Raw genomic sequence first — 23,294 nt, 5'->3', positions numbered from 1 at the left:
GGCTATAAGCAAGAACTGGTGCCATTTAAATCGAACTAGCTACCTATACGTAACCTGATTTCCTCCAACTCGTAGCAACCAGACACTTTTCTATACTAACCTCCAGCCTAACCAGATCACATACACATTTAATCCAGATCAATCGGCTTGAATACCTCCTTGTGAGATGCCGGGGACTTGAGATATGGATCTCTCGTCTTTCGATCAAGAAACACGCTGAAGAACCGATCCTTCTCCCCCCACTGATCGTGCGAGCGATTGCAGATAGCCTTGATCAGTTTCTCAAACCAGACCATCTCATCCTCTGCAATCGTCACAAGCCCACCAGATTCATCAAAGCATAGTAGAACTGATGGGTGGCCTTCTTTGATGACCAACTCATCGTCCTTGACGTCCATGAGATGGTGGTATTCTTGGTACGTCTTCCACTTTGCATGCGTGCACACGAATATGATCTTCTGATTTTGTTTGTAGCGTTCAACATACTTGGTCAGAATCTCACTGAAACTCTCGTGATCAGGTTTTCCTCTGAACTGTCCTCGAATCCGGAACATCTCACTATCGATGTCTGAATGACACTTCAGCAGCGCCCAGCGAAGGCGCTCTTGGAACCCTCCAAAGTGCTTCCTCACCTGCAAGTCGAAAAACACTCGTGGGCTTATACCGATCTGTCGGCAAAGCTCAACATTGGCAAGGCATATTTCTACATAACACTCATACATATACATCCTTCCCACCGGGGCTACGAGATCTGTGGGCTAGCTCCGACCGCCCTAGGAAGGTCGTTGAATTGGGCTCTGCGAACGAGACATAGGCAACATACGTGTAGCCCTGCTGTGCGATCTGTCCCATAACAGATGTTTTGCCGCTCTCTTGAGGTCCAATGATTGCCGTGAATGGCCCAAGCCATTTTTCTCGAGGACGAAATTCCTGGAACCGTTTTAGAACCTCTTCATAGACAGCCGGTGTGATGCGCCTTGTGTCCTCAATATCACGATAGAAGACAGCTTCTTGGGAAGATTGCGACAGTCCCCGGGGTTTCAAGTTCTCATCCTTTGGCAACAACCTTTGCAGGAGATCATGGTAGGCAGATAACTTGGAGTTCTTCGGACACAGGCTGATTGTCAAAAGCTCCGAGTATATAAAGATGAGATCATTCTCTTCTTTATCTGGAGATGGCTGAATTTCCATCCATTGGATGCCTTGCCAGAGGCCGGCTTGGAGGCAATGTTGAACCTGACCAAGGTAATCCTCGGCTGCCTCCTTGATCCAAGTGATGAAGTTAACTTCTTCTTTTTCTTCAGAAAACAACAGAACAAGACATTGAGCTGCCATATTCCCTAAGCCTACCAGATCCACAAACTGCTGTGCATCTTTACACTCTCTCCATCCAGCTTTGATGACTGCTTCTGCACTGATGAGATCTGGATCCTCTGTGCCCCCATGGTCTTCTTGGTTTGAATCGAATTCAGACTCAGATCGAGAGTCAAGAGAAGGTGTCTGTTTCTCTTCTATGACAGGCACAACACCATGCATCACCTGATAATAATCTTTATGGAATTTCGGTCCAGGCGCCAAGGGAAAATCTGGAATTTTCTCCGAAAGTCCAGCAAAGCACACGATCAAATCATCCACTCTGTCTTCCGCCACATGTCTCTCGAACCAGTTCAGGTTCTTGTATCCTTCATCCACCAGCACCTGCTGAATGAGGGACATATAGTTCTCTGCAGCTCCCTTCAGACAGGGGACAAACCCAACGTCTTTTTTTTTCCCTTGTCCTGGATGTACAAAAACCCGAGGAATGTAGTGGCCTTTGCGTTCATGTTGACGAGTCGCGCGAAATCTTCAGCATTTTGGCATTTTCGCCAACTGGCCCTCAAGTTCTGTTGATCAAAGTCCATTCCAGATGCAAACTGTAGGCTCAGTACATCACTTCAAGAGAAGTAGTGGTATAGACCACTATAGTAGTATAACCCGTGGTGTGTGCACCCATACAACTTGAATTAGTTTGGCCGCATATATGTGAATTGTTGCCCTTGGAGGTTGCCTAATATTGTTAATTGTCAGGCAGAAGGTTTTGAAAAGCCTTGAAATGGTTGGACTGTCTTTATTGTCACTTGCACACATATACGTTGATTGCCTGTATATCCAGATAAATTAGGATGACAATTTTGACGTTTGAATCACCTGTGTGTATTAGACCTGGAACTGATAGAGAACTGTCTCAAAGATGAAGCAAACAGATTCCTCTTGAGTGTTGGGTAGAAATACGTACGAAGGTGAGACTCGACAGATCTCAATCAACATGCCCAATCGGGTTTAGCGGATTTCGCACGCTAGACCTTAGGCTGATCTTTATTTTCGGCTCCACCAGATTTCTTTCATCCTCAAGACCTCAACTAATCCTTATCAGTCCTCCATGCCTCGTTTTAGCCTTCGGGCAGTGGTTATACGAAACGCAAATGTCTGCACAGCAGGACCTTGCAGCAGAAACAGCACCTAAAGGTATGATTGCGTTGTGCGCTGAATGTGCACACTGCTAATGTCGTAGACTGCCCCAGATGCCAACGTCGACGCATCAAGTGTGATCGCGGTCTTCCTGGCTGCAAAAAATGTGCAAAGCGCAGCCTGGAATGCCCAGGCTATGGCTTGAGATATAAATGGGTCCAAGGGGTCGCCAGCCGAGGGAAGCTGCAGGGAAAGTCGATCCCCGTGCGAAATGAAACGACACCCACAGCTGTCGCAACTCTGGCTGATAGCCATATTTTGCCGTCGCTGTCCAACCCTATGTTAGCCGAGGCCCAAACACCACATGTCTCGCGGTTGATTCCTTATTTCCAAGAACGGGTTGCCCGCAGACTGGCATGGGTGGATGGGCCGGATAACCCTTGGCGACTGATGGTTATGCCCTTAGTCGAGACTTCCGAAACAGTGCTCTCATCTGTCCTTGCACTTACGGCACATGATCTGGCATCTCAATATCCTCATCACGATCCTTGGTATGGGAAGTTCCAGGCGATATCGAAATCCTACCAAAACAAAGCTCTTGGCCTTTTGGCTCGAGAACTAGGTCTACTGCGTACATCATCTGCCTCCCAACCTAACACCGGAACCGCATCTACTCTCACTTTGGCATCTGTGATTATTCTCTGCAACAACGAGCTGTTGACGGCACAGACGGCGGGATGGCGGGTACATCTCCAAGCTGCGCGGGAGGTCATTCGAGCAGAAATAGATCGACCGTATCTACAACGAAGGGCGAATCGCATTGAAGAATTTTTCATACAGGAATTCTATGCGACGTCGGTGTGGACTCAAGTGACGACCTTTAATGAGATAGACGAGATCGTGCAAAACCCTTTGGCTAGCAGTAGGGATGCAGTCTTCACGGACTTCATTCGGATTATTCACCAAATTACTCAGGCAGAGCGTCTGAAGACTCGTTCTAAACTCCTGCAAATGTCTCAATCATACCCCATGCCAACCATCGACATCTATACTGAACTTGAGCTAGCAAGAGGAAACGCCATTCGCGTCAGTAAAAACATACAATTCTGGTCCGACACTGACCAGTGCAATTTTGACCATCTCGTGTGGATGTACCACCACGCATGTCTCATATACAGTTGCCAAGCGCTCTCAGATCCCGCGACTGTCAAGTCAGTTATCAAGTGCTCTCGCGATGAGATTCTATCACATTTGCATTCTCTTACAGGGACCGGGAACGAAACATTTGCGCAGGATCTTGTTTGGCCACTCTTCATTACTGGAACTGAAGTTCGAGAAAGCCGAGCCAGGCAGAAGATCATTGAGCGTGAACTCACAACAGTGATGCGTATCAGTCGCATTCTTGATAGGCATCGCGTTCTGTCATTCCTGCAAACCTGGTGGAACCTGCAGGATGATCAATGCACGTCATGGATTGAGTGGGCCCGCAAGCAGTCTTTGGGATGTGACTTTTTGATAGTGTGACAATCATGCCAATACGACTAACTTGCCCTGAGAAGTCTGCATGACCAGGGTCATCGACATACAACGGGCAACGTCCTCGTGACCGTCTGTTGGATATGATTCGCAGATGGACTTGACGCCAACCATATGCATACGCTGCGGTAGTGTAGGGTATTTGATACCCTCATGGAGTAGGTGATATCTCCTATCATTCATGACGCTCAATGAAGGATGGTATAACTTGATTTGGCTGAGGGAATTCAGCAATTCTTCATTCAGCTCTGCCTCCGGAATACTCGCCCTCCCCTCTGTAGGATGGGCCATATATAATATACGACTTGATGATGACATTTTTACGAGAGTATATATGAAATAAAATCCATACTTGTCAACTATAATGGCTCCATCAGTGATAAGATGATTTCCCCTCACCTATGTAGCAGGGGCATGACTCGGAGATTTTATGCATGACTCTGACCAAACAGACAAGAAAAAGACAGGGCATGGGACTTGTAAATAGAAGTAGACATACCCCTGGTATATGATGATTTAAAAAGCGCAAAAAAACCTATCCTGATAAATCGAAACCTGCCTGGTGCTTCTTACATCATAAGTACCTTTTTTGTAACGCTACAGCCTTGCCGGCTTGTTTCTGTCGACTTCCCCGCAGCGTCCAGAACGAAAACGACTGCCACTATTTTGCCCTGCCACAGCAATCCCTTCTTTGTGCCATTCGTACTTGAAGATTTCTTTCATCTCATTATCAAACGCTTTATACCGATCCTCATTCTTTTTGTAAGCCACAGCCTCTTCTTGTCTAACGAGCATTCCTGGCGAATGCCATTGTCATCATTGCGATTCTGAACAGATTACGACTTGGGCCGCCCGGTCAGCGCAATCATCTTCGGCAAAGCCTTCCAACTCAGCCCTCCATTCTTACAATAATCCATCGCTTAACTCAACAGTTGAAACGCCTGCGGTGTCGTTTCGACTATTCGATTGAATCATTACCATATACCCTGACAAGTTCGAGACCCTGGCTCCAAAACCGCCCTCTCGCAATCGTTGGCCTGTCCTTTTGCCGGCACCCCATTTAAGGCGCCAGCCTCCTCATCGATTTCTTCCTCCCATCCTTCGCTTCCCGAGACGAGACCAAGAGAAAAATAAAGGCAAACTTCAGCTTTTCTTCCGTGCCCTCTTTGGGCCGCACGCGAGCCGTCGTGCCCATTTGCGCCTTTGGGGTCTACGCCACGAGACAATCCCCGCTCTCCGCCACCAAGCGCAGGCACGGATATACAGAGCGATTGTCCAGCGACAGAGCAGACTTTCACAGAAACGGAGTGCTAAGAAACGGGGGATATTTGGTTTCCTTTTTGGACACAGGAGACGGTTCAGGGGACTAGGTATCCGGGAATCCTTACCACTGGCCACACGCGCGAAATTATTGCGATCTGGTAATAAGGCCCCGGATGCGGTGTTGAGAGGTCCAATGTCACAGTCTGGACTTTCGTCGGTAGCGTGGGGAACTGGGGAGCGCGGAGGACGTCGCAAGAAGGTCTTCGATTATCTGAAAGCTGCGAACGAGCTACGCCAATCATATACGTCGCAATGGACACCAAGGAATGCCTACGATGAGGAGTACTTTTCCACCCCGGGAGCGTTTCCAGATGTTGAAATTGCCCGGTCTGGGGATGAGGAGATGGTGCTATTCCCGAGCTATGGCCGAAAACTCATCAAAAACCGGCAAGACCCAGAGATGCACATTCGCAGGCGGCGAGACTCCATTTCGACAATTGATGAGTATCTTGGGGAATCGGAGGACAGAAGGGATGGCTGGGAAGAGGAGGAGTACCAGGATCCGAACGCAATCGTTGATGTCGATGTACGCGGCTGGATATACGCACCTCATCGCGGGCCGATGACGAGGAAGCATCGCTTGATGATTGCACTTGCCAGAAAACTGAGCGGTGTTCCAGCTCCGAGCACTAATTCCACTGACAACGGCGAGTCCAGCAGTGCAGACTATGGGTCAGAGGAAAAGATGACTGGAAAAGGAGAAGAGGAAATTGTCAATAAGGAAATGCAGTCAATTCTGAAAAAAGGAGAGACTGGCGATCTGGCTTTGAAGCCCAGCGTCTCATCAACAACGACTGACGCTTCGCAACTGAGCAAAGACGAGCTTTCTGTGGCAAACGCACACCTCATGGAAAGACTGCGTCCCTTTTTGACAAACCCCATGGCTGAGATGCCTGTTACCGTCTTCTTTTTCAATGATAAGGACAGCCAATCGAGGAACACTGTGACGGACGAATCGGGCCATTTCAATCTTCGTGCAGGGCTGACATTTGTCCCGACTCACATCCGTGTCCTGGCATCCGAGAACCTATCTGCTGCCAAAGAGATTGAAGTCAGCGAGCCCAATGGAATCAGTTTGATCAGTGACATTGATGATACAGTGAAACATTCTGCAATTGCCAGCGGTGCTAAGGAGATCTTCCGAAATACCTTTGTTCGGGAACTGGCAGAGCTCACGGTCGATGGTGTCACGGATTGGTACTCAAGGCTGTCCAAAATGGGAGTGGATTTTCATTATGTCTCCAATGCACCATGGCAGCTCTATCCTTTGCTAGAACGATACTTCAAGATGGTCGGACTTCCTCCCGGCTCGTTCCATTTGAAACAATATAGCGGAATGCTGCAAGGGATCTTTGAGCCTACAGCAGAAAGGAAGAAGGGCTCTTTGGAGCGGATTCTGCGCGATTTCCCTGAACGCAAGTTTATCCTGATTGGTGATAGCGGTGAAGCAGATCTAGAGGTCTATACGGACATCGTCCTAGCAAATCCCGGAAGAATCCTTGGAATCTTCATCCGTGATGTTACTACGCCAGATCCCAAGAAATTCTTCGAGAAATCTGTGGACTACCCGGAACCAGCTGCTTCTCGGAGTCGCAGTACCCCCCAGCTTGCTGATCATTCCGATTCAGTGTCAAACCGGCCTGTGTTACCACCGCGCAGGCCTTGTGGGCCAGGTCGCGCACCTACAGACACGCAGACCATTGATAATGCAGATCTAATTGATCTCCGCGATGAAGGGGACCAGACCAACACGTCAACAGAAAAGCCGAAGCCGCGTCCCCCTCCTTCAAAACCCAGCAAGCCATCGTCTCTACGTGCTGTCTCGACGACTCCTGAATTTGCGGATATTAAAGAGAGCCTTTCTCAAAATCAAGAGGCTGGACCACGCCGTAAACCCGCACCGCCCCTGCCACGACGCCGTACTTCTCCCAACAAACCAGGCGTTGCACTGGATCAGGACCAGGGATCTTCGGATGTCTCATTCTATCCAAACAATGCGTCTGGGCCTAATGGGACATATACTGACACTGTGAAGAGTGCCGTTCAAAGCGTGTCCAACGCACTTCCAGCTGCCGCTGATTATTTACCTCTACGCCCCAAGACTGGGCAGAATACAGCTGGACCCCAGTCTTCGGAAGCAAGATCTGCACAATCAAAACAACCGCCCCCGCCTCCGCCACCCCGTCGATCTAACACGGGAGCCTCGACTTCAGTGTCCACTCCCAGCTCGGATTCGAACCGCCCCGAATCGCAGAGACAACAGCAGTCGTATCCTGTAGCAGCAGTGTCGGGTGCGCTGCAGTACGCGTCAGATCGGTTGAATTGGGCACCTTCACCCTCCAATACTTTGCGACCGACCGCCTCAAATCTTTCGCTCAGCAGAACAAGCACCAACGATCAGGAATATGGACAGCGATATTCTAATACTTCCGCTCCTCCTGCACCGCTACCCAACAGACGGGAGGAGCTCTGGCGACGTCGCTGGGAGCGAGCAAGTGAGATACTCGAGGAGCGGGGAGTCTTACTGAGTAGTTGGCGGGTTGGGAGTGATGCTCAGGATGTCTCTGTGTGGCTGGTAGAGGGGGCTATGAAGCAAATTCGCAAGAATCAGGAGGGAAATGGGAAATGAAGATTTGGAAGTCTAATAGAAGGTCGTGGATAGATGTATTATTATGTATACCTGTATATACCACATGCTCAATTTGAGGTCTTTTTTACAGTAGACACAGGGGACGTTAGTAGCGGTAAGAAAACGAGCTGCAGGAACAATTAAGCAGCATTTCGCCAAAGCCATTTCGATGGTTTCTGATAGATTGGGAGCTTGTACATATGAGATCATGATATTCAGGGTAGCAACAGCATCGCCTCGGTCCTCGGTACGTTCCATCCTCCAGATTAATTATCATCCCCGCATGATTGGTTTCTCCTCTTCCTCTCTCTCTCTCCTTAGTTATTGCCACTTTCTCATTGGATTTCTCGCCGGTGCATCTAAATAATCACAAATCCAAGTCCTCCAGTTCGTCATCGGTTCTATTCTACAGCTTCATAGACCAGAAAAAAGAAAGAGAAAGAAAACAAAATGGCCAAAACCTTCGCCCGCGCCGAAGTCGCGCAACACAACAGCGAGGATTCAGTCTGGTGCATCATCGACCACCGCGTCTATGATCTCACCGATTTCCTCGACGCCCATCCAGGCGGCAGTGTCGTTTTGAACCAGGTAGCTGGAAAAGATGCGACGACGGAATTCTACAACCTACACCGTCAGGAAGTCCTCGACAAGTACCGCGATCTCTGCATCGGGACCATTGAAGGGGAAAAGCCCGAAGTTATCGAGTCTGTTCCGGGGAGTTTGAGTCCGGTGCCGTATGCGGAGCCCTTGTGGTTGCGATCGCAGTTCAAGAGTCCTTATTATAAGGACAGTCATCGGCGGTTGCAGAAGGCCGTGCGCGAGTTCACGGATTTGTATGTCACCCCTGAGGCGCAGCAGAAGGAGAAGGATGGAACGTATATCAGTCAGGAGTTGATTGATCGGATGGCCGAGACAAATATTTTGGCTATGCGATTGGGACCAGGGAAGCATCTGCATGGACGGGATTTGTTGGGCGGTGCCGTTGATGGAAAGGAGTTTGATTATTTGCATGATTTGGTCATTGCGCAGGAGTTGGTCCGGGCAAATGCTAGAGGTATTCCTTTTCTTGTTGTTATACGATCTAGATGAACTGACACATTGCAGGTTTCTCAGATGGAAACATGGCTGGTATGGCCATCAGTTTGACGGCGGTCCAGCAATGGCTTCGAAACGTCCCCTTACGTGAGAAGATCACTCAGGAGGTCTTGTCCGGCAAGAAGAAGATGTGTCTGGCCATTACAGAGGCCTTTGCGGGCAGTGATGTTGCAGGGCTTCGCACAACGGCTGAGAAGACGCCAGATGGGAAGCACTACATTATCAACGGTACCAAGTATGTGCCCATACACGGCCCATTAGTCGAACGAAATGCTGATCTTCTCTAGGAAATGGATCACCAACGGCATGTTTGCCGACTACTTTGTCACTGGCTGTCGAACAGAAAAGGGCTTCTCTGTTATTCTGATTCCCCGTGACGACAATGTCGAAACCAAGCAGATCAAGACTTCCTACTCGACTGCAGCAGCTACGGCATTCGTGCAGTTTGAAAACGTCAAGGTCCCTGTGGAAAATCTGTTGGGCGAGGAGCACAAGGGATTCATCGTGATCATGAGCAACTTCAACCACGAACGTTACATGATGGTTTGCGGCGTGGTGCGCATGTCCATGACAGTGGTCGAGGAGTGCATGAAATGGTGCAACCAGCGAATTGTCTTTGGAAAGCGGTTGATTGAACAGCCAGTCATGCGACAAAAGTAATTCTCACCCTCCCTTCTGCCTGTCCAAACTTAACTAACTGAATCCAGGCTCGCTCATATGATCTCCCTCTGCGAGGCTAACCAAGCGTGGCTCGAATCCATCGCCTACCAGATGTGCAACATGACATACGCCGAGCAAGCCGCCAACCTGGGCGGTCCCATCGGTCTGCTCAAGTCGCATGCCACCCGGGCTGCACAGGAGATTGCCGACCAGGCAACCAACATCTTTGGAGGACGTGGTATCACCCAGACCGGTATGGGCAGAATCATCGAGATGTTCCACCGCACGTACAAGTTCGATGCCATTCTGGGTGGTACTGAGGAGATCCTGGCAGATCTGGGAGTGAGACAGGCCTTCAAGAAGTTCCCCAAGGCCATGCTGTAATTTATAAGATATTATTACTTTTTATCATTACCTAGTAGTATTATTGTTTGTGACAATATCATTACCGTGTTTATATATACACAGTGTCCTTCCTTAAGTAAGCAGATTGCCGCAAAGTGCGACTCCCACCCACTTCCCATAAAGGAAACCCTCAGCAAACCGCCCAACATCAAATCTTTTCCCCCTCTCCCTCCACCACAACCAACGAAGAAAATAAAAAATCAACCAGAAGTAAAAAAGCTCACCCCGGGAGACCAAACTGGCTTTATACCCAAAGGCTACGAAACCCCATAAGGTGGAGACCCCCAGCCGATACCGTGAGGTCTAACGTTATATGGGAGTTTGCAACAAACCGCAGAAAGGTGCTGGAGAAGATCTCGACAGCGCGGTTCGAACCCAGGACTTCTGTGTATTGTGACAGGGGATATGTTGAATAGACCACTGCACTAGTCACCCTGGGTTTGATGCTGGCTTCTGCTAATGGTGAATGATATGTTCCTAGGGGAGGGGTCATGTGATTAGGGCAGGGCTGTAGGTGCTGCTGTCTCTGCGATGGGCTGGGTCTGAGTCTGCGAGGTACGGTGGAAGAAAAGAGATGTACAGGAGGTATACTGATATGTCTACAGATGGCATGGATGCAGCGATATCTAGTGTGAATTACTCTCTACCAAGGATCTGTTCAATCAAACAGAGATTATACCTGTTTTCCAATATAGCAGTTTTCTTTTCAAATGACTAACATCGTCTCTAGGCTAGACATCTATCATTATCAGACCAGAGGCAAACGATACCAGAACTTCCTCCAGCCGCTCCACTCGTTTCGTTTGGACATATCTGTATCTTCATATCTTTACTCGCCCCAGCACGGCCTATAACTAAGGTATCTTAAACTTTTGATGAGTCCTAAAGTTTAATGCAGTCTGGTGTCTTCGAAAGCAATGCGCGACCCGGAATATCTTTTGACCCAATTTAAAAAAGCCAAAGATTTTGGCTGTGCATCTATTTAAAGACAATGACTCTATCACTCATCATCTGGGGGCCATTTAAAACAGAGACAGCAGAGAGGCTCATCTCACCAAGCTCAAATTAGCATGTATTGCCTTTGGTTGTCCGATGTTCGCGTTGTCGTCTAGTTCCCTCCTAAGTATTGTCAGAGCTTCGAGAACAACGTAAAGAAACATTAAAAGTGTATACCTTGGATTGAAATAGCCTACTTGATGGTAGGTAACTTGAATGCTTTATCTATCCTAAAAGAAATAAAATATAAATACTATAAAGTACAATTTTGAGGTTGGTTGTTGTTCCCCGCACAGATATATATGGTTGTTATGGATGGGTTCTAAAGATTTTCACACAACTTAATCCCGTATAGACTAAAAAGCTTCAGGTATCCAATATTTAGTAGAAAAATAAATCCCTTTCCCTTGATTTAGCATATTCTGGTGCCTTATACTGAATGTTGAGGTCGACGTATACTTCGCGTGCACAATAAACAATTGCACGTGAATGTGGGGTGTTTGTACTAATTGCACATGGGGACCCTCTTTTCTCCGTTCCGAGTGACGTCTATTGCAGCCTCGCCATCATCGTTGATTCAGCTCTTTTGCTTACATTACTATCCTTGAGGAATCATCTATTTGAAAATGGCTGGAAATACAAATGCTCTAAACCCAGACAATATCTTGGGCCTTGCGGTTCAAGCTGTTCGTCGAGATGGCGAGGCCCAACCTAGTCTCAAAACACCCTATGAAGCTATTGCTCTCATTGGTCATGCATGCATGGCTGCCATCGATTTCAGGCTGGTCGGGTTGGGCGAGGACCACAGGATAGGTTTGTGGCAGCTGCTTGTTTTCGGTTTATCATGACTTGACTAACTGATTCAAACTCGACAGGAAACTCTTCTGAAAGCCCCACTCTGCCGGCGGAATGGAATGCTAACGATACGTTTGCCTTTCGATATGCTCACTCACAATCTTCGATGGAGTATCTGGTCAAGATTAGCCGGCTAGGGAATAATGCAGTTGTATTCGCGTTGGCTTTGGGTGATGATAGGACCACGTCCTTTGACATCCCGGTCAAGGACTACATCTCCGAGTCTGCCCTCCCACTATCCTCTACCGACAATCTTACACAGAGCCTTAGGGACGTTTTCATCTCTACTTCTAGACTAAATGATCTGATCGGGCTATTCAAAATAAATGTCATCCAAAAACTGGCCCCCGGATTGTACAAGGAAGGATACGAGGACACAACCCAAGTACCTCGGGAAAGACCAGAGAGACAGCCAGAGAGACCCCCACAGTATGACCCTTTGAGGGATGATACTCTTCCACAACCTGCTCGCCCATATCCGTTTGATGATCCCTTGGCGGCAGGTCCCCGTCGCCCAGCCCCTCCTGGGGATTTTGCCCCGCCAGGGTTTGAGGATGAATTTGAGATCTACAGACCGCCCCGAGGTTTCAACCCAGGCAATGGAGGAGGCAGGAACCCGACTATTGGAGATAGAGATCTGTACCCACCTGGATTAGGTCCTAACGATCCTCTTAGAGGGGGCGTTGGTCCTGGCCTCGGGGGCGGGGGCGGAGGCGGGATGCACCCGACCTTTGACGACCTGTTTGGTCGTGGCCAAGGCGGAGGCTATAACCCCCAAGCACCACCTGGGTCTCGATATGATCCCGTAGGACCTGGAGGGCCTGGAGGAGGAGGCCCCTTTGGCGGCGGACGAGGACCATTTGGACGCGGCTCTGGCGGAGGATTTGGCGGATTTGGCGGTGACATCATTTAAGCGCGCGGCTAAGCTCAATGTCCGTGCCAAGCTGGTAGGGCAAAAACTCGAATGCGATATGACAACGTGTTATGATGATGATATTATTAGACTGGCGTAGAGTAAAAGGCCCGATCTGCACTGTAGTAGCAATAAATTTCCTTGATTATCCTGGTGGATGCGCAGTCTGGGGTGTGTGGCTTGTCGGTGTGGCGCTACCACTGCCCAACCCAGTCTGGCGTCGAGCAACGACCAGCGAACCTCCCCTTCGCACCACCAGCTCTCCTCTCCTCCCCCTCCATCCCCATCCCTCCCCAAATCCCCCAACATCCCATCCCACCCCGCGAACAGGAATCGATTTTCCTTCTTTACTCTTTTGATCTTTCTTCTTCTCTTTTTGTCTTCTTAATTTATTCCTCCTTTCGTGGATTCTTGCGTCGCGAGAGATAAAAGAGAGAGAATCACAAAAAAAGCCTTGTCACCCGCACGAGACCCAGTTTCCCGCCCCTCCGCCTTGTCAGCTCTTATTGCCCTCAGCTCCCCCTTTTCCTTGTTTGTGCACACAGTTCAATGGACAACAACATGGAAATTGACACGGCGCGCTCCCCCGAGCCACACCTCCTTTCTCCGATAACCGACACCGGTTCTATACCGACACTCGACGGATGGATTGAAAACTTGATGACATGCAAGCAACTAGCGGAAGAGGATGTTCGGAGACTGTGTGATCGGGTGGGTTTAGACCTCCCATATGGCTTGGTTCTTGGATAAAATTGGATGTTGTTTCTAATTATGGGGTTCTTTTGACTGCAGGCACGAGAGGTATTGCAGGAGGAGTCGAACGTCCAGCCAGTGGTACGTTGCCTTGTTTTTTCTTTTGCCCCGGGTTTCCTTTATGGATGAGGAGGCAATTTGTTTGGATAGTAGTAATTGACATATGATCTGCAGAAATGCCCAGTGACTGTCTGTGGTGACATACACGGCCAGTTTCATGACTTAATGGAACTCTTCCGCATTGGAGGTCCCAATCCTGACACAAACTACCTTTTCATGGGTGGGTTATCACTCGACCTTCATATATTCGGCTCCTCCCCTTGGCTAATGATTTGTCTTCAGGTGACTACGTCGACCGTGGTTACTACTCCGTTGAAACGGTTACTCTCCTTGTCTGCCTTAAGATCCGTTACCCCCAGCGTATCACCATCCTCCGAGGAAATCACGAGTCCCGACAAATCACACAAGTCTACGGATTTTACGACGAGTGCCTGCGCAAATATGGCAACGCCAACGTTTGGAAATACTTTACCGACCTCTTTGACTACCTTCCTCTCACCGCACTCATCGAGAACCAGATCTTCTGTTTGCACGGCGGTCTGAGTCCGTCGATCGACACTCTAGACAACATCCGGTCTCTGGACCGTATCCAGGAGGTTCCGCACGAGGGACCCATGTGTGACTTGCTTTGGAGTGATCCCGACGATCGATGTGGCTGGGGTATCTCTCCTCGTGGTGCTGGATACACATTCGGGCAGGATATCTCAGAGGCGTTTAATCACAACAATGGCTTGACTCTGGTTGCACGGGCGCACCAACTGGTAATGGAAGGATATAACTGGTCGCAGGACAGAAACGTTGTTACCATTTTCTCAGGTATGGCTGTTCTACCCCTCGTGGGACGTGCATTGCTAACCGATGTCTTAGCGCCCAACTACTGTTACCGCTGCGGTAACCAAGCCGCAATTATGGAGATTGATGAGCATCTGAAGTATACATTGTACGTGACTCTTTCAAAAGGTGTTACTGTTGTCTTGCTAATTAATTCTCTCAGCCTACAATTCGACCCTTGCCCACGGGCTGGAGAACCCATGGTCTCGAGACGTACCCCCGATTATTTCCTGTGATCTGATAGATGTTTTCCTTTTACCTCTGGCAAGTTTGAGATCCTCGGACCCTTAGAGAGGGCTACTGGGATATTGGAAGGAGCATACAGGAGGGCGCGCTTGCCTGGTAATTGTATGTCCGTATTTCTGGCCGTGTTGATACCATTCATGAAAATAAAATACGTTCGCAAGATTTTCTAGCTGCAGAATCTCTCATCCTGGCTACCTGCAAGCTCATAAATAGCAACAACGATATCCAAGTAGGAGCCACGACTACATGGTGGCAGGGGATTTCAAAAGCAGCCCTGGAGCGGATTAGCAGACTGACAGGCCACAGAAAGAAATATCCTCACCTCCATCGACATGAATTACCTGACCATTGACATAAGTTCCAGCGCGACTGCAGAGATACAGCACAACGCTGCCAATATCCGATTCTCGTCCTACACGCCCTGCCACACCATCAGCAAACGAATACACCCAGACAAGACCTTGAAGAAAAAATAACTCACCAGCAGGAAACTTCTTCCCCGCATCCCCCAACCACGACTTCTGATTCTCATCCGACCAGCCCGTACTCATCTCCGACGGAAACAATCCCGGCGCAATACAATTCACCCGAATGCTCAAACCCATAAACGCATGCGCCCACTCCCTCGTCAAATGCAACAACGCAGCCTTACTCGACGAATACGCAAACTGACCCTGTGAATGCGTTTTAGTCAACCCAGCCACACTCGCCACATTCACCACGACACTTGTATGTCCCGGCGCCGCTTTCGCCCCTTTATCGAGTAAAGGCAACAATGCGGCCGTAAGGAACTGGTGCGCGGCGACGTTTCCCGCGTATGCGATCCGCCAGGCCTCAGGCCCATCGTTGGTCATCCATCTTGAGACTGCGTCTGAGTCTGTAAAGTCTAGTGTTGATAATTTGGCTTTTGCAGTTGGCTCCGGGGAGACACCCGCGTTGTTGATTAAGATGTTTATCCCTTTATCTTCGAGGTTGGCGAGTGATGCTGCTAGGCCTTGTATACCGTCTGTATGGGAGATGTCTCCGGGGAGACTTGATTAACAGTTAGCATGCAGTGCACTGCAATATACCTCGTGCTTTTTGTCCGGGCAGGGAGAATTACGTACGGTATAATCTCCCCTTTCGACGAATACTTCTCTGCAACAGTTTGGAGAGCCTCTTCTCTTCGTCCGATGATGTATACCCGTGCTCCGTTCGCTGCTAGTGTCTGTGCGGCCATGAGGCCGATCCCGCTTCCGCCGCCTGTCACGACGGCGACGTAGCCGGCGACTTTGAAGAGGTTGGGGGCTTCGAGGTCTTGGGATGTGGTCATTTTGGCTGGCTGGGTTGTGGAGTTGGATTGTAGTACGTACTAATCGTGCTAATGTGGTGGGTGAGCGTCTATATCTGGACGTGGGGGGTGGTATGATATAACCGCATGTTTACATAGGGTTGAAGTCATATTGTTTGGACTGGAGTAAGTTGAAGATGGATAATATTGATTGATTGATTGAATGCAGTACATGAATTATTACTTATTATTATGAGAGCGACTGTATATATGCCCTGTTGAAGAACAAGTTGATAAGTGAATAAATCCCAACACCAGACTCCCTCGCTGTAACCTTTGTCAAATACTACTAAAGAGACTAACAGCAACATCACTCCCGGATCTCAGTGATTTGTTCTGCGCTATGCTCTGGTTCCTGTGAGCTGGGGAGTGAATCGACCGTCTTCCCAGGCTGTTCCTTTTGCGAGGTAATAGGGACTTCAGAGAGACTGACACCGCTGCTTTCAAGGTCCCGGTTGACCTCCACCTCTTGTTCTACATTTTCTCCTTCTTTTCGGTCCTCTTGTTTCTCGTCTGTTGGGCTGCTCTCGGGTTGTTCCGTGGCTAAATCCTGGAAGTTGCCACGGTAGTGTCGCACCTTGGAGCTGCCGTTGGGCACGTGGAAACGCAGGTCCATGCGGACGAAGAGGTATATGTACACGACGATGATCTCCAGGGTGAAGTTGAATACGTAAAATGCTGCCTTGCTGTGATACCAGGCCGGATCACCAGCTGGTCGAGGCGGTTCCCATACTGTGGCTGCGCGGAATGAAGCGCCTAGACAGAGCAAAACGGCCACCAAACAGATGATGGCGGCTTTGGCTCGCCAGCTGCCTTTCCCGAATTTCTCGACGCGCTCGTTTCTTCGCGGGCATATGAGAACGGTGGGGACTATCAGGAGAGGTAGGAAAGTGACCACAGCGAAGAAAGTGGAGACGTATAGCAGGACATCTCGGTCGATCCGGTGGGTGTTGTTATTCAAGCTATACGAGCTCTGCACGGTCACGACGATGGCCATTGCGATGGTGAGGATGATGAGCAGATAAAGAAGCTTGAAGGCTAGAGACACCGGTCGTGTCCAACCAACATGTGGGTGCGCTGCGCGTAGCATCCGTTGCGAGTAGAGCAGATTCAAGATAAACAGGAGGACAACACCGGCCGCGACGAAGATCTGGGCCGCGATCCCCAACTGAAGGTTCTCTGGATGACACGCCCAGGCAATCCTGACCGAGTTTGCAGAAATACGAGACATGCAAAAACCAAAAGTCACAGCGGATGGAATGAACTTATGTTTCCTCATCATGTTGTGTCGAAATAGGCCCATATGGGAGACGGCGCCTCCCACGAAGAGGGCAAGGAAGACTGCACATATCGGTATATCGACTTTGACTGTTGGTACTCCTCCAACGAGGGCCTCTTTGGGTCGATATGGTCCTCCCATTTTGCAGAAGAGAATAAGATGTATGTTCGTGATATCGACAAGATCTGGCGATGATCACTTTCAAGATTTTCTTGTTCTGCCCTTTTCCGCAAACAGCCAGTTTATATGCAAAAATTGGGTTTCATCACAAAATGGACGCATGCGTCGATAAAAAGTCCAATATTGTTGTGATCGTCACTAGGCAACGCGAGGAATGTCAGTCTGCTGTCCAAGTAGGAATCATCATTTTCTACTGTATAGACACACCTGATACCAGTGGGATATTTCTCCGCAGTCAAGAATGTTCCAGTTTCCTTTACCACTCCCATATTGGGTTCCCGTAGTTTTCGTCGTGGGGTCAGATTAGAGGGCGTCATGGATGCAAATGATCGTGAAACGACGGAATTGGTGTTAATGTTGGTTTTATGGCATTGAGAGGAGTGGGTAGATTAAAAAGAGATGCAGATCTGAGTGCAGAGGGAGAAGATCTGAGATGCTCACTCGCTTCCCAATCGGGTAACTGGTCCAAGGCCACGGCTCCACAAGAGAGTTGGGACCACAGTTGTCCTTGACTTTACGCATTACAGCATTGCAATACCAGTAAAGAAATTTTTAATATTATAAACAGTATTATAGGCTGCTTATAAGTTATAGCCCGCAATAGACTTATGGCTTGCTCATACTCAAAGACAATACTCGTTTGATATCAACTATTTACAATACAATGTTATGCAGAAGAGCAACGCTAAATAAACAGAAGTAATCAACCAGAAATTGATCATCCTAGATGCGATATCCCTGGGCCTTCTTCGCTAGGATCTCCTCCACCTCCTTAGCGTGGCTCGAGAAATTGTCCACAAGGTTATCCCACATCTTCGGCTCATGCTCGTGCTTCTTGTTGCTGTTCCATGCATACTCAGTGATGGTGAATGGGCGACTGGACTCGAACATGAAAGCGACTGATGCTTCCGAGATGCGCGACACAGGCGGCTCGTTTTCTGTGGCTGCCTTGAACTCTTCATAGGCGACACCGTGGGGAACCACTGGATTCATATTAGTATCTTGATAACAAATATAAGTTTGGTGGTACTTACTTCCACATTCAAAAGAGACACTGCCCGGCTGGAAGGCATCGGAGCGTCCACCGTAGCCTCCGTAGATCAAACCCATCAACTCTGATGCAGCATTGCGGTGGTAGTATGGTGGTCGGTAGGTGTCTGTCGATAACTAGTGAGTAACCTGCTTTATATCCTTCCATCGGGGGATGACTTACGCGAAGCAACATCCCATCTGGGAGAGAAAATAAGGAAATCGGCCAGAGGTGCATTGAGGTCGCGGGACTTGGCCGTGAGCACACAAAAGATGGAGGGATCGATGTGGTCGACGGAGATGGAGCCAACATTGACGAACTTGGTCAGGTCGTATTTGTATGGTACCTGGAGAGAATTAGCGATTAAACAAAACAGGATCTGAAGACATACATAGTTACCGTGCCAGGCAACCACATCGAAAGGACTGTGGTTCTGTGTGCTACGGAAAAACTTGCCACCAAGCTTGTAGATAATCTCCCACGGCTCCTGGGTAATCTCATATTGGGCAACAGGAGTCAAGAAGTCCCGAGAGTTGGCCAGACCGTTAGCACCCAAAGGCCCCAGCTCGGGGAGCTCAAAATGAGTACCCCAAACCTCAAGGATATAACCACGAGAAGGACCATCGGGCAGTTCGACGCGGAAGCGAAGGCCACGCTGGATGATAACAATCTCACCGGGCTGAACAAAGATTGGTCCGAACTCGGTCTGAATGTCCAAAGCACCCTGCTGGGGAACAATAAGGAACTCTCCATCAGAGTTCACAAAGGCTTTCTTGGTCATGCTAGTATTAGCGGTATAGACGTGAGTGGCCAGGCCCTCTCGGAAGGTTGGCTCTCCTGATCCAGCCACGGTCTTGAGGCCAGAGACAAAGTCGACCTCACCCTCGGTGGGGATGTCGAACGGGTGCCATGCCAGCTGCGTCGGAGAGACATGGACTCGGGGGTTCAGGGGCATGAAGTTGGACTCGGTGTCTCCATTGTCGGGAAGGTTGGTCTGATAGCGACGTTAGTACGGCATCTTCCTTCTATTGATTGTTATCTTCCACGTACAAATCCCTGGTGAGCGACAGCCGGACGAGCACGGTACAACCATGCCTTCTTGTTAGAATGTCTAGGAGCAATGAAAGCGGTTGCAGTGATCTGCTCCGCATACAAGCCAAATCGGACATTGCGAGGACTGTTTTGACCCTGTGGAATGGTGCCTGGAACAGCCTCGGAGACAAATCTGTTGTTGAAAATAGTTGTACATCAGCCAGTTGAATCGCTGGATGTAGAGTTGTTATTATGTGGTGTTTTTAGCACATACGAATTGCCAAAGCCGGCTTGATACTGTAGTAAACGTTAGCAATTGTATCCAAGAACAGGTCTGAGCAACATACCTCATAAGGATCATTCCGTCTCGTGTTAAAGGACGGAATGGTGCCATCCTTTTGTGTTTCTGCCCAGTGGAAGATCTTCTGATATTCCTGGGGGTCTGACAGCGTGCTTGTTGAAGGAGCCATGATGACCGTATAGAATAAAGGGTAAAGACTAGACTTTTCGAACCAAAGTAACTAATCCTCGATCGTAAGATAGACATCCCAGGAGGGAGTCATCATCCCCATATATACTCCGTTCTCCAGATCCATTATTTGCCTGTGGGGTCACAAACGAATTATTCCCCCCGAGGCCAAAAATTGCGTCCTTTGGAATACGGAGAATATGACGAAACCAAGAACGGAACTGGAGTGCCGGTCATCTTGATAAGCCATGACTGAGAAGAGCCAGTGCTCTCAAGACTGCGTTGTTGTCGCTTTTCGGCATGTCGGGGAGGCCTCGCTTTGCCGAGTGTCTGTAGCGGTGGAGCTTGGAAGGTGAGATCGCAGGTGGAGAACGGACATCATCGCAGGATTTCCAAGGCTGGGCCATCTGGATACATCTCGTGGTCATATTGACCCCACATGAGTCAGGTCTGAGTAACGGTGGAGGTGGTGTTGGTCTCGTGGAGAGGCGATGTGAGGTTTTGGGCGGACGGGAGTTTGTCGAGAATCTCAACTGCCGAGGCGTTGCGGTCTGAAGGAAGGGATTATTGTGGCATCGATTACGGTGGTAACACAAGAAAAACAGCTCAATTAACAGCAGTCTATAGGCTGGAAATAAATATCCTGTACTATTTCTGTCTCATGAAAGCTATCTCTAACGTTGGTTGTACGACGAAGATCCTGCACTATGTATGTATATACAAGGATGGATAGCATCTAATTGAGCAAACTGATCTTCCCAGCAGTCAGAGCAAATAAAATTGGCAGATACACTTCAACCCCAGCTTCTCCTAGCATCTTGAGGTGCCCAACTCTGCGTCGTTCAGCAAACTGCGTCTCGGTGATCTCTTTGCACTCCCCAAACGGTCCATATGCAAACCGCCGTTCCTCGGACCAGGGAGCCTGGCCGTTCATAAACTGAATCCAGCGGCCCCTCATTTCATACCCAACAGCATCTGCAGCGGGGTTAAATGAAAGGTCAACCCCTCCAAAGAGGAACAGAAGGTCAACCGCATGGTGGGATCGACTGGATGGCTGCCAAGGGTTGGGCTGATCAACCACATACTTGAAAACGCGCTTATTCACGGCATTCTGCTTGTTAGCAACAACTTCGACAGGAAGTGTGTAACGCGTGTCGTTGACAAAGTCCAAAGCACCCAATTTGGAGGCTGTAGGACGGTCAGCGACGACATGGTACATCTTCCGTAATTTGGAGCCCCATGTCGGGTCTTTCTCGAACGCAGCGGCGATAGTTTCTCCATCGAAGGTCTCGATGCCATTTCTCCAAATCACAGACTATAAAGATCCAGTGAGAAAGACTCCAGGTGATGAGAAAAGGGTGTGTAACGTACCTCAAATTCAGCGTCGCCTATCATGAGCTCATCGACTTGTTCGGGCCTGCTTTCCCAGTTCTGAAGCTCTGCATCCTCCTGTATCCACATTGTGTTTACGTTGGATTCTTTCAAAACACTTATAAGGGCAGGCACAGAGGATTCGCGCAGCGATGGCTGCCCGAGTTCTTTGACCTTCGCTTCGAGTGTTTTGATCAAACCATCACCTCTCTCAACGGGCAATGGTGATGACAGGTAGAGGGATCCGGATGCCAATACTGCTCGTTTGACTGGAGGCCCAGTAATCAGGTGTGCGTGGACGTAAACTGCTCCAGCACTCTCTCCAGCAAGGGTGATATTGTTCTGGTGGCGAGTCAGAAAAAGATAATGTAGAGGCATGTTCATGCAAGTACTCACCGGGTCACCACCGAAGCCAGCGATATGCTTTCGCACCCAACCGATGGCCAGTCTTTGGTCTTTTATGGCAAGATTCTTCTCCTTTCCATCACCAAAACTGAAAATATTCAGCCGATAGTTGAGGGAAACAAAAAGGATGGGCTTGTCGGCTTTTATTGAATCGGCAACGATCTTGGTAGGGTCTATTGGTCAAAAATCGTCAGTCTCTGTAACTGGATCAACGGTCAAGAGTATCTCGTACCGCAGATTTTGGAAGCAGCTGAACAAAATGTAACAACTTGAGAACCACCTATAGACTAGGATCAGTATTACTGCATTGATAAAGCTCAAATGAACCATACCGTATATCCAAATAATAACTGGCAGCGGTTCCTTGACAGAAGACACAGGAGGACCGTTAACATCCAAATTCAAGCATTCGAATTCATCCTCTGGCTCATTTGCTATCTCAAAATCCTCGGGGATGCGAAGCAGGTGTCGTACATCAACATCGGCCTGGGGGCATCGTGGGCTGTTCAATTGTAAGAATATTGTATTTCATGCAGCAGGCACGGAAAAGAAATACCCATATTCTGTGGCATCGACAACCGATCCATCGAAACCATTCACAGGCTGAGCCCGCTCAAATCGCGCTGGAATACTGGCATACTTGATTCCCCGGAACTGATGGACCGAAACACCTTCAACATTTCTCTCAATCCCAGTAAAAGTGGCATTAAGGCCTTGATGATGAAACTGCGGAGGTGCCATGTTTACCTTGGATAATAATGATGGTGAAGATGAGGATAGGAGTCCACGAAGCCATCGAAACTCGCGTCATTGTATCCCCTGTCTTCTGTCACCGCCCCTCCTTCTTCATTCTCGGTCCATTCGGCTGAAATGCTCCCAGTCAATTCCCGGGGTCACTCTTTTGCCTCCAACTTGTCCTGATTCTTAGAAGGCCTCGGTGGGGCTTTGCGGAGAGTTCCACCGCGTGTGGATTTTTGGTTCTTGTTGCTCGGCTGGTGGAAACGGAAAAAGTCATGGAAATGACTTGTTTGACGAAAGAATAATGGATCAAGTGGTTTTGTGCCAATAGCTGGATGGAAATGGGTGATGGCCAGGTGGTGTTGATAGCTGCAGGATGGAGGAGGAATTCCGTGCAGGAAGAGAAACACCAAGCAACAAACAGTCAACATTCAACAAACGCCAAACACCACGAAAAACCTCTTACAACAACTACAGATCTTGATGTTATATCCAAATACCTCCTTTCTACGCTGGCCTTATTTTGCTGAAATGGCGCTAATAAAGATGCTCTCAGTTGCTTTGAATCAACCCGTTTCAACCTGCTTCCTACATACCCCAGCACATCGAGTATGATCATGCTCAGTCTTAATGGATCTGGTAAATCAATTATAGACCATGGTTCCCATAAAATTCGACGAACTCTACGCACATGTCGCAAACAATGGATC

General features: G+C 48.8%; 10 protein-coding genes across 10 annotated transcripts; 5 read left to right on the top strand and 5 right to left on the bottom strand.

Annotated features, from left to right (window-relative positions):
- Positions 1-128: 128 nt before the first annotated feature.
- On the bottom strand, positions 129-1,716 carry ASPWEDRAFT_27074 (uncharacterized protein; the record flags this gene model as incomplete). Its single annotated transcript, XM_040832946.1, has 2 exons — positions 129-703; positions 738-1,716. The coding sequence occupies 2 exons, from the start codon at positions 1,714-1,716 to the stop codon at positions 129-131; spliced, it is 1,554 nt and encodes a 517-aa protein (XP_040691392.1).
- Positions 1,717-2,462: 746 nt separating this feature from the next.
- Positions 2,463-3,972, top strand: ASPWEDRAFT_27073 (Zn(II)2Cys6 transcription factor; the record flags this gene model as incomplete). Its single annotated transcript, XM_040832945.1, has 2 exons — positions 2,463-2,505; positions 2,552-3,972. The coding sequence occupies 2 exons, from the start codon at positions 2,463-2,465 to the stop codon at positions 3,970-3,972; spliced, it is 1,464 nt and encodes a 487-aa protein (XP_040691391.1).
- A 446-nt stretch (positions 3,973-4,418) lies between these two features.
- Positions 4,419-7,936, top strand: ASPWEDRAFT_50822 (phosphatidate phosphatase App1 family protein; the record flags this gene model as incomplete). The annotated part of the gene is made up of 2 exons (XM_040837502.1): positions 4,419-4,463; positions 4,979-7,936. The coding sequence occupies 2 exons, from the start codon at positions 4,419-4,421 to the stop codon at positions 7,934-7,936; spliced, it is 3,003 nt and encodes a 1,000-aa protein (XP_040691390.1).
- A 321-nt stretch (positions 7,937-8,257) lies between these two features.
- Positions 8,258-10,147, top strand: ASPWEDRAFT_132041 (acyl-CoA dehydrogenase family protein). Its single transcript, XM_040829284.1, has 4 exons — positions 8,258-8,990; positions 9,041-9,266; positions 9,319-9,687; positions 9,739-10,147. Exons 1-4 carry the CDS (start codon positions 8,387-8,389, stop codon positions 10,073-10,075), a joined length of 1,536 nt encoding a protein of 511 aa, XP_040691389.1. The 5' UTR covers positions 8,258-8,386; the 3' UTR covers positions 10,076-10,147.
- A 1,571-nt stretch (positions 10,148-11,718) lies between these two features.
- Positions 11,719-12,860, top strand: ASPWEDRAFT_50803 (proteasome inhibitor PI31 family protein; the record flags this gene model as incomplete). The annotated part of the gene is made up of 2 exons (XM_040837499.1): positions 11,719-11,905; positions 11,968-12,860. 2 exons carry the CDS (start codon positions 11,719-11,721, stop codon positions 12,858-12,860), a joined length of 1,080 nt encoding a protein of 359 aa, XP_040691388.1.
- A 549-nt stretch (positions 12,861-13,409) lies between these two features.
- On the top strand, positions 13,410-14,740 carry ASPWEDRAFT_50802 (serine/threonine-protein phosphatase; the record flags this gene model as incomplete). Its single annotated transcript, XM_040837497.1, has 6 exons — positions 13,410-13,571; positions 13,653-13,694; positions 13,788-13,893; positions 13,956-14,489; positions 14,541-14,613; positions 14,668-14,740. 6 exons carry the CDS (start codon positions 13,410-13,412, stop codon positions 14,738-14,740), a joined length of 990 nt encoding a protein of 329 aa, XP_040691387.1.
- Positions 14,689-16,062, bottom strand: ASPWEDRAFT_182553 (SDR family NAD(P)-dependent oxidoreductase; the record flags this gene model as incomplete). The annotated part of the gene is made up of 4 exons (XM_040831922.1): positions 14,689-15,024; positions 15,073-15,171; positions 15,232-15,782; positions 15,857-16,062. The coding sequence occupies 4 exons, from the start codon at positions 16,060-16,062 to the stop codon at positions 14,993-14,995; spliced, it is 888 nt and encodes a 295-aa protein (XP_040691386.1). The 3' UTR covers positions 14,689-14,992.
- Positions 16,063-16,150: 88 nt separating this feature from the next.
- ASPWEDRAFT_39446 (uncharacterized protein) lies at positions 16,151-17,670 on the bottom strand. Its single transcript, XM_040835093.1, has one exon. It carries the CDS (start codon positions 17,498-17,500, stop codon positions 16,391-16,393), a length of 1,110 nt encoding a protein of 369 aa, XP_040691385.1. The 5' UTR covers positions 17,501-17,670; the 3' UTR covers positions 16,151-16,390.
- A 445-nt stretch (positions 17,671-18,115) lies between these two features.
- Positions 18,116-20,551, bottom strand: ASPWEDRAFT_39444 (putative homogentisate 1,2-dioxygenase). The gene is made up of 7 exons (XM_040835092.1): positions 19,949-20,551; positions 19,876-19,898; positions 19,620-19,794; positions 18,961-19,563; positions 18,753-18,915; positions 18,574-18,696; positions 18,116-18,522 (listed from the first exon to the last, which is right to left on the bottom strand). The coding sequence occupies exons 1-7, from the start codon at positions 20,069-20,071 to the stop codon at positions 18,263-18,265; spliced, it is 1,470 nt and encodes a 489-aa protein (XP_040691384.1). The 5' UTR covers positions 20,072-20,551; the 3' UTR covers positions 18,116-18,262.
- Positions 20,552-20,693: 142 nt separating this feature from the next.
- ASPWEDRAFT_39443 (putative carboxylesterase) lies at positions 20,694-23,068 on the bottom strand. The gene is made up of 6 exons (XM_040835091.1): positions 22,403-23,068; positions 22,179-22,348; positions 22,079-22,126; positions 21,838-22,019; positions 21,442-21,783; positions 20,694-21,385 (listed from the first exon to the last, which is right to left on the bottom strand). Exons 1-6 carry the CDS (start codon positions 22,585-22,587, stop codon positions 20,807-20,809), a joined length of 1,506 nt encoding a protein of 501 aa, XP_040691383.1. The 5' UTR covers positions 22,588-23,068; the 3' UTR covers positions 20,694-20,806.
- Positions 23,069-23,294: the final 226 nt, after the last annotated feature.

The sequence above is a fragment of the Aspergillus wentii genome (assembly GCF_001890725.1).
Source record: "Aspergillus wentii DTO 134E9 unplaced genomic scaffold ASPWEscaffold_3, whole genome shotgun sequence".
NCBI lineage: Eukaryota > Fungi > Ascomycota > Eurotiomycetes > Eurotiales > Aspergillaceae > Aspergillus > Aspergillus wentii.
The sequence above is the reverse complement of the archived record's forward strand: the minus strand, read 5'-3'. Positions and strand labels throughout refer to the sequence as shown.

Coding starts and splice junctions, on each gene's coding strand:
- ASPWEDRAFT_132041 (XM_040829284.1), top strand. CDS start 8,387: ATGGCCAAAACCTTCGCCCGCGCCGAAGTCGCGCAACACAACAGCGAG. Junction 8,991..9,040: donor GGTCCGGGCAAATGCTAGAG/GTATTCCTTTTC, acceptor GACACATTGCAG/GTTTCTCAGATGGAAACATG. Junction 9,688..9,738: donor CAGCCAGTCATGCGACAAAA/GTAATTCTCACC, acceptor AACTGAATCCAG/GCTCGCTCATATGATCTCCC.
- ASPWEDRAFT_39446 (XM_040835093.1), bottom strand. CDS start 17,500: ATGGGAGGACCATATCGACCCAAAGAGGCCCTCGTTGGAGGAGTACCA.
- ASPWEDRAFT_39444 (XM_040835092.1), bottom strand. CDS start 20,071: ATGGCTCCTTCAACAAGCACGCTGTCAGACCCCCAGGAATATCAGAAG. Junction 19,899..19,948: donor GACGGAATGATCCTTATGAG/GTATGTTGCTCA, acceptor CGTTTACTACAG/TATCAAGCCGGCTTTGGCAA. Junction 19,795..19,875: donor CAAGCCGGCTTTGGCAATTC/GTATGTGCTAAA, acceptor TTTCAACAACAG/ATTTGTCTCCGAGGCTGTTC.
- ASPWEDRAFT_39443 (XM_040835091.1), bottom strand. CDS start 22,587: ATGGCACCTCCGCAGTTTCATCATCAAGGCCTTAATGCCACTTTTACT. Junction 22,020..22,078: donor AGCTGCTTCCAAAATCTGCG/GTACGAGATACT, acceptor TTTGACCAATAG/ACCCTACCAAGATCGTTGCC. Junction 21,784..21,837: donor CTGGCTTCGGTGGTGACCCG/GTGAGTACTTGC, acceptor ACTCGCCACCAG/AACAATATCACCCTTGCTGG.